The 8791-nt window shown below is 46.6% G+C and overlaps 1 protein-coding gene across 1 annotated transcript; it reads left to right on the top strand.

Annotated features, from left to right (window-relative positions):
* The first annotated feature begins 273 nt into the window (after positions 1–273).
* On the top strand, positions 274–1221 carry LOC140897002 (olfactory receptor 4D2-like). Its single transcript, XM_073309249.1, has one exon. It carries the CDS (start codon positions 274–276, stop codon positions 1219–1221), a length of 948 nt encoding a protein of 315 aa, XP_073165350.1.
* Positions 1222–8791: the final 7570 nt, after the last annotated feature.

The following is an 8791-nucleotide window of genomic DNA, read 5'->3' as shown; positions in this document are numbered from 1 at the left end:
CAGGCCAACCCCCCTTATTCCAAGTACCCCAACACTGAAGATCGGTATTGGTGAAATGACAATCATCTGCTGTATCAGGGTTCCCCTTAAGTGGGGATGAGGATGTACTGTTTAATTTAGAAATATAAGAAAATTCCCAAACCACCTTGGTTTGTTGATGTGGGTTTAAAATAAATGTTATATGCGTAACTTTAAGGGGGAGATTATAAAAACATTAGGAGTAGCAGTAATAGTATTTCTGTTCAATTTGCAGATATATTTTAAGGACACAAAATGGAACAGCAGAATTTCAACACCACAGTGACAGAATTTGTTCTCGTAGGCTTCACTCAGAATCGTAAGCTACAGTCTTTTCTCTTTGTTGTCTTCTTCATAGTCTACGTGACAACCTGGGTGGGAAACTTCACCATCATTGTTGCCGTGATTACCGACCACCAGCTGCACACTCCGATGTACTTTCTGCTGGCCAACTTGGCTTTCCTAGATGTCAGCGACTCTTCAGTCAATGCCCCCAAACTGCTGTCAGGTCTCCTCTCTCAGTGCAATATCATCTCGTTCAATGAGTGCCTCCTCCAGATATTCTTCTTCCATTTCATCGGTGCTGCAATGACTTTTTGTCTTGTGGTGATGGCAGTCGATCGGTACGTGGCTATCTATAAACCACTGCAATACTTGACTATCATGAACCGAGGTGTATGTGTGGGGTTGGTGGCACTGGCATGGCTGGGTGGGTTTGCTCACTCTATTGTACAGATTGAACTGATCCTCCAGTTACCGTTCTGTGGGCCTAATGTCCTAGACAATTTCTACTGTGATGTCCCACAAATCATCAAACTGGCCTGCACTGACACCTACTTGATTGAACTATTGATGGTCTTCAACGGTGGGCTGCTTCTCATAATAGTCTTCATCTTTCTACTCACTTCATACACCGTCATCTTAGTTGAGATAAGGACACATGTCACAGAGGGGAAGCACAAGGCTTTGGTCACCTGTGGAACGCAGATGACAGTTGTGAGCTTAATATTCATTCCTGGCATCTTCATCTATGCTCGACCCTTCAGGAAATTCCCCATGGACAAGTTGGTCTCAGTCTTGTACACTCTAATCACCCCAATGCTGAATCCAATGATCTACACGCTGAGAAATGCCGAGATGAAAAAGGCCATCAGGAGACTGATGAGGAGAATGCTGTTACCAGGGAAGAAAATAGAGGCATGATTTATATTTTTGAATGATGATTTCTTTTAGAAACCTGATTTCAATATGTCAGACAGAGCATATATATATGCTCAATCATGAAAAATTGTGTTCAGAAATAAATCACAGACCAAGGGTCAGAATCCTTAATGAAGTCTATGGGACCGGTTGGTGTAAATCAGTAGAACTCCATTGGAAACAATAGACCAGGACCTCAGTTTGTGTAAATTGAACTAGCTGCAATGGGCTTAGAGATCCAGATCACTAGCCAGTGTAAATGTCCATAGACCCATTGTAGTCAATGAGCCAGATCCCCGGGTGGTGTAAATCAGCATATCTCCATAGGAGTTGTGGGTCAGATCCCTAGCTAATGCAATTTGATGTCACTCCCTGAACATCTTGCAGCAGCTAAGGATCTGAGCCTGACAATTTTTGCTAAAAATGTTCTATTAATAATTTCAAAGATGGAAAAAAATCAGGGAAATCGAAGTCTTATCAGGAAGAAAAAACCCTTTCAAATGAAGAATAGTTTATATAGCATAAGTAATTTTCTAAATGCCACGATGTTATTACTGAATGTTCCAGATTAGCAATATGGATATTATATTATACATTATACATATCTCCCTCATACACAGATGCTGTATCTTTGTGTTTCTCATGTGACTGGTAAACAGTGTGATTTAATAAAAATTCAATCGCTGCTTTCACAGAGAATTAGAGTTAATTCTTTGAGACAATGTTTGTAGTTCTATTTCTATCTATACAGGTTAAATGAAAGTTCTCTTTGGTTGCCTTTTAAAAAGCAGAAGGTTGAACCTAAGTGGCTAGTAGGATTTTCAAAACTCCCTAGGTGCATAACTGTCATTGAGTGCTCGTTGGGCCTCTTTGAAAATCTTAGTTGGCATCTATCTGGATTTAGGGTTGCCAACTTTGTATTTGCAGAAAACTGAAAACTCTTGCCCTGCCCTCTGTACCGCCCCTTCTCCGAGGCCACACCCCCAGTTCATTCCATCCCCACTCCCTCCATCATTCGCTCTCCTCCACCCTTGCTCACCTGTTCATTTTCACTAGGCTGAGGCAGGAGGTTGGGGTGCGAGAGGGGGTGAGGGCTCTGGCTGCAGGCTCTGGGGTGGGGCCAAGGATGAGGAGTTTGGGGTGCAGGAAAGGGCTCTGGGCTGGGGGGTTGGGGTGCAGGAGGGAGTGGGGCTCTGGCTGGGGGTGTGGCTCTGATCTGGGGCCAGGTATGAGGGGTTTGGGGTGCAGGAGGGGACTCCAGGCTGGGGCAGGGGGTTAGAGTGTGGGAGGGAGCTCTGGGCTGAGGCAGGGGTTTGGAGTGTGGAGGGGGTATGGGCTCTGGGCTAGGGGTTTGGGGTCAGGGGTGGGGCCATAAAAAAGGGGTTTGGGATGCAGGAGAGGGCTCTGGGCTGGGGCAGGGTGTTGGAGTGTGGGAGGGCATGTGGATTGTGGGTGGCGCTTACCTAAGGCGGCTCCCAGGAAGCAGCAATATTTCCCTCCGGCTCCTAGGTGTAGGAGTGACCACGTGGCTCTTTGCACAGCCCACGCCTGCAGACACCACCCCCTCAGCTCCCATTGGCTGCGGTTTCTGGCCAATGGGAGCTGCTGAACTAGTGCTGGGGGCGGGAGCAGTGTGCAGAACCACTGTGGCCGTGCCTCTGCGTAGGACCCAGAGGGAAATGCCAACAGTTTCCCAGGAGTCATGCAGAGTAGGTTAGGGAGCCTGCCTGTGCTGCCAGCTGGATTTTTAATGACCTGATCAGCAGTGCTGACCGGAGCTGCAAGGGTCCCTTTTCAACTGGGCATTCTAGTAGAAATCTCAATACCTGGCAACCCTACCTGGATCTTATGCACCTATATATAGAATATTAGACTTGGAAGAGACCTCTGGAGGTCATCTAGTCCAATCCCCTGCTCAAAGCAGGACCAACACCAACTAAATAATCCCAGCCAGGGCTTTGTCAAGCTAGGCCTTAAAAACCTCTAAGGATGGAGATTCCACCACCTCCCTAGGTAACGCATTCCAGTGCTTCACCACCCTCCTAGTGGAATAGTTTTTCCTAATATCCAACCTAGACCTCCCCCACTGCAACTTGAGATCATTGCTTCTTGTTCTGTCATCTGCCACCACTGAGAACAGCCTAGCTCCATCCCCTTTGGAATCCCCTTTCAGGTAGTTGAAGGCTGCTATCAAATCCCCTTTCATCTTCTTTTCTGCAGATTAAATAACCCCAGTTCCCTCAGCCTCTCCTTGTAAGTCATGTGCCCCAGCCCCCTAATAATTTTTGTTGCCCTCCGCTGGAGTCTCTCCAATTTGTCCACCTCCCTTCAGTAGTGGGGGGACCAAAACTAGACGCAATACTCCAGGTGTGGCCTCACCAGTGTAGAATAGAGGGGAATAATCACTTCCCTCGATCTGCTGGTAATGCTCCTGCTATAACAGCTCAATTTGCCATTGGCCTTCTTGGCAATGGGGGTACACTGATGTCTCATATACAGCTTCTCATCCACTGTAATCCCCACTGTAAACTTACAGCATGTTTTAGTCACAACTGTGTGTTAATATATAGGTCTGTTTGTTAGCCTGAGGTAGAATTTTAGGTTTGAGTATTTGATACACTGAAACTAAAATGTGTATGTGACGGGTTCGGCCACAGAGACCCCCTTGGGACTGTCATCTGGTGTGCTGAGATTACCTCTGAGCCTGTTTTCCTTGCCAGCTTGGGACTCCAGAACCCTGCCTTGTTGACCCAGACACACTAGCCTGCTGCAACACTGACCCAGGTCTGATCTACGCCCCCAAAGCTACAGGCTTTAACCAAAAACTGCTCAACAGGTTACTTGCCTCCAGCACCCAGACACCCAGCTCCCAATGGGATCCAAACCCCAAATAAATCCGTTTTACTTTGTATAAAGCTTATACAGGGTAAATTCATAAAATGTCCGCCCTCTATAACACTAATAGAGAGATAAGCACAGCTGTTTGCTCCCCCGGGTATTAATCACTTACTCTGGATACATTAATAAACAAAAGTGATTTTATAAGTTACCAAGCAAAATAAAACAAAACACGCAAGTCTAAGCCTACTACATTAAGAAACTGTTTACAGGTAAATCTCACCCTCAGAGATGTTCCAATAAGCTTCTTTCACAGACTAGACTCCTTCCTAGGCTGGGCCCAATCCTTTCCCCTGGTACAGTCCTTGTTAGTTCCAGCAGGCATCTCACGTAAAAAGCAGGGGCTTTCTCATGACTGGGACCCCCCTTGTTCTGCTCCTCTCCCTTTTATAACTTTGGCCCATGCTGGGAACCCTTTGTCTTTCCGGATCCCCACCCCTCCTTCTAAATGGAAAAGCACCATGTTTAAGATGGATTCCAGTATCCTGTGACATAATCACATGTCCTGTGAGACCTCATTCTTCATTCTTCCAGGGTTGGCCCACACTTACCCAGGGAGGTTTGCAAGCAAACAGAGCCATTTACAACCAATTGTCCTAGTCAGTGAGAGCCATCAAGTTTCCAAACCACCATGAATGGCCAATACTTTGTATAATTACAATAGGACTTCTGAGTTCTACTTCATATTTCTAGCTTCAGGGACAAGAATGATACATACATACAAATAAGATGAACACACTCAGTAGATTATAAGCTTTGTAATGATACCTTACAAGAGAACTTTTGCATAAAGCATATCCCAGTTACATGATACTTACACTCATAAGCATATTTCCATAAAACATTATGGAGTGCAATGTCACAGTGTAAACAAGCGACAAAGACACTGTGATGTTGCTTCCGCCCAGTCAGCTGGATTTGTTAGTGCAATAGGAACAGATAAGAGCAGTTAAAGTGTAACTTGAGAGCACACTTAAAAATTTCCTCAACCCCTATCTCAAGGAAAGTCAAGCAACCAGTCGGGAGGAGCAAATGGGATGGGGGGGGGAACGTATAAAACACTAAAAGACCAAAGAAATGCCCGTCCCTGACCACAGTACAAACTCACTCCTTACACCTCCCATGGGGTACCAAAGGGGTGGGATGAAGATCCCAGACCCAAAATGGAACATGACCCTAAGTTGTAAGGGGTGAGACTGTGGGCGTGCATTGCAGGTATATTTGCACCTGCTAAGAAGGAGGAGGTGGGAATAGGGAAAATGGGGAATGGGAAACGAGAATGGGCAATAGGGAACAGGGACACAGGCAAGGCTCTGTGGCATCAGAGCTGCGAAGAGGGACATGCTCTGCGGTGTCAGAGCTGGGAATGGAACACTGGGAAACAGACTCTGCCAGCATGTATAGATATAGATAGGCTTGTTTGGAACTAACCCCAATAAACATAGAATTTTCTGCACTTTGGACTTCTGGTCCTTTGCTGCTTCCTGTCTGTGTGATGTGAAAGTAGAATGAATTATATTGAAATTATAATTCATTAAAGAAATGCTACTTGAAGGGTTTGTTGAAATATAGTTGTCAGGAAGAGAAACATTAAGGAGTGTGAGACAATGGGTCCTCAAACTAATTAACTTAGAGCTCCTACTGAGCTAGGAGATTGGTAAACGTTAGTATGCAAATAAGATATGTATGTATATTTGTCAGTTTCTGCTTCCTTTTGTCTCTTATGTTAAATTGGCTTTGGCTTATTTGTATAAATAAGTTAGCTTGAGCCTCAGAGAGGGACTCACATATCTGGTTGCATTGGCAAAGCGCTTTGCTAATAAACAGAGTGGTCTGACAAATTATGTGAGTCCTGAATCTGACTTTGACAATTTGGAGGTTCCACCGAGATGGCAACCATCTTCACTGGGGCCGTGTGAGTCCTGACTGTTCTTAGGACGGCCGTGGCAAGCTGGCACCTGGGTATTTGGCCCGAGCGTTCCTCCGCCAGAACAGAAGGGTGCATGACCACAGTGAAGTCTATGCCATCGAACCTGTTGGTTCCCACTCTGTTCTGCTAGGGATCCCGGGATCTGACATCAGGAATCTGGTCAGGTAATTATTTCTGTGTGTTGTCCGGACTGAGAACTGTCTTGTCTCTGTGTCTATCCATCCTCCCTGTGATGTGTTTGAGTCTGGGCGCCGTCTCCGTCCGGGGATCAGCTGAGCAAAGGGTTCCTGTCCCCATGGTCTGAGTGAGTGAAATCTGCACAGTCGCAGCCACACCACGCCTTGGGTAAAACCCTTGGTGTGAAAGCAAGGGCGATTGAGGCAGTAGCCTGTGGACTCCTTTGGTGTGTTGCACCAGGCATCGCTCTGACGAACCCGACTTTTCTTCTTGTGTGATTGGTGTCTAAAGTCCTCCTGTATGGGTAACCAGACATCTAAAAGAACACCGGCTCAATTTATGTATTTTAGGAAGGGTCCAGACTCCTGTAAATTTCTGGAAAATGGTCTAGGCTAACTCAGGAGAATCCCAAAATTCAGTGGCCACTGTTAGGATCTTGGGACAAAGACCGAGTAGACGTCTTAAAAGACAAACTCGGCCAACCTAAAACTAAATTGGCAAAAGGAGAGGTTGATTGTTTCATGCAGTGGTGGGAAGAGGCAAATCATAGGTGGACAGAATCAAAACTTGCCTCTCTCAAAGACTCTGGCTTCTATCCCACCAGATGCAACTCATTTTACTGTTGTTGATTTGTGCTCTGCTTTCTTTTCTGTCCCGGTTCACCCTGACTCCCAGTTCCTGTTTGCCTTTTCTTACAAGGGGCAACAGTACACATGGACCACACTGCTCCAGGGGTATAATGAAAGCCCATCATATTTTTCCCAAGCATTAGCCCGAGACCTTGCTGACCTTGTTTTCCCGTCCAGGTCCACATTAGTCCAATATGTAGGTGACCTACTCCTCTGTTCCCCTTCATTGTCTGCCTCTGAAACTTTAGTGCTCCTTACTGCCCTAGCAAATAAGGGTCACAAAGCTTCTCGCTCTAAACTACAACTCTGTCAAGCTTCTGTCACATACCTTGGCTTTCTCCTCTCCCAGGGTTCCCGTGCACTTTCTCCCACCCACGTCCAAGCTATCCTTAGCTTTCCCCAACCCTGCTCCCCACACCAGGTCTGGAAGTTTTTAAGCGTGGCTGGATTTTGCAGACAATGGATTCCCCAATATGCCTCCCTTGCAAAACCTCTCCAGGAACTCACTTGATTCTCTGTGCCTGACCCCATGCCGTGGCCCCCTGAGGCCAATTCTGCCTTTGTTTTCCTCAAACAGGGTTTGGCTTCTGCCCCTGCCTTAGGGCTGCCTGACTATTCTAAGCCTTTTACCCTTTTCTGCCATGAACAATCTAGGTGTGCACTTGGAGTTCTCACTGAGATACACGGAGAAAAGAACCGCCCAGTGGCTTATTTCTCTGCCACTTTAGACCCTGTTGCCCAAAGCTTACCCCCCTGCCTGCGTGCTGTGGCTGCTGCAGCGTGCCTAGCCAAAATGTCTGATTCCCTTGTTCTCCGCTCTCCTCTTACCGTCCTGGTCCCTCACTGACCTCACCCCGCTCCAAGACTCTGCCCCAGAAACCGAGAAAGAATCCTGGGTTGCCCAAGGTTGCTCTCTACATCCTGATTCTTTTTGGCGCTCGCCTACTGGCACCTTTGTAGCCCCCTTTTCACTCTACCCATCTCTGGCTGCCCTGCTACATGATGTTTCGCATGTCAGAAAGGATGGGATGGTCTCTGCTGTAACTAAGACAGGATGGGGGGCCCCCCATTTTAGCTCTTTTGCAGCCTGCCACTGTGCAGCCTGTACCATTTGCCAAAGCCATAATATTGGTAAACCTGTAAAAGTGGCCCAGGGGTTCTGAGGTCTGCCTCAAGCACCATTCTTGCATTGGCAACTTGATTTTGTACAAATGCCTAAGTGTCAACAATATGAATTTATATTGGTTATGGTATGTTTATTCTCTGATTGGATTGAAGCCTTTCCTTGTCGCAAGGCTGACCACTGTCTGTTGCCAAATGTTTGTTAAATCATATTATGCCTGCCAAGGGAATTCCTGCTACTCTGTCCAGTGATCAGGGTACACATTTTACTGGACAACTTGTTCAACACCTGGACCGTATATCACACATCAAACACCTGTTGCACTGTCCCTCCCACCCACAGAGTGCAGGAAAGACAAAATGGTGTACTTAAGAATAAGCTTGCTAAAATTTGTGACTCTACAGGATTAAGCTGGCCAGTAGCCTTACCCATTAGCCCTTATGGACATGAGATCCACTCCATCCCAAAGGCATAAATTAAGTCCCTTTGAAATTGTTATGGGACACCCTATGCGAGCTATGACTACCATTACTCCCATTCCAGATTTGAACTTGACTCACAGTGCGCTCCTTCAGTATTGCAAGGGACTAATGCAAGCTGTAAGTCACTTTCATTCACAGGTTCAAGCCGCCTGGCCCACAGAACCCACCTACGACACTTGCCACAACCTCGAGCCAGGTGATTGGGTCTACGTACAGTGCCATCATCGGAAGCACGCCTTGGAGCCCCAGTGAAAGGGTCTTCGTCAGGTACTGCTTACTACACAGACGGCTGTTAAACTATCTGGCATCGCAGCGTGGATACATGCTTCACAGT

This window comes from Lepidochelys kempii, chromosome 13 (genome assembly GCF_965140265.1).
Source record: "Lepidochelys kempii isolate rLepKem1 chromosome 13, rLepKem1.hap2, whole genome shotgun sequence".
NCBI classification, from domain to species: domain Eukaryota; kingdom Metazoa; phylum Chordata; order Testudines; family Cheloniidae; genus Lepidochelys; species Lepidochelys kempii.
Note: the sequence above shows the minus strand (reverse complement) of the source record. Positions and strands in the feature narration are given on the sequence as shown.

Coding starts and splice junctions, on each gene's coding strand:
- LOC140897002 (XM_073309249.1), top strand. CDS start 274: ATGGAACAGCAGAATTTCAACACCACAGTGACAGAATTTGTTCTCGTA.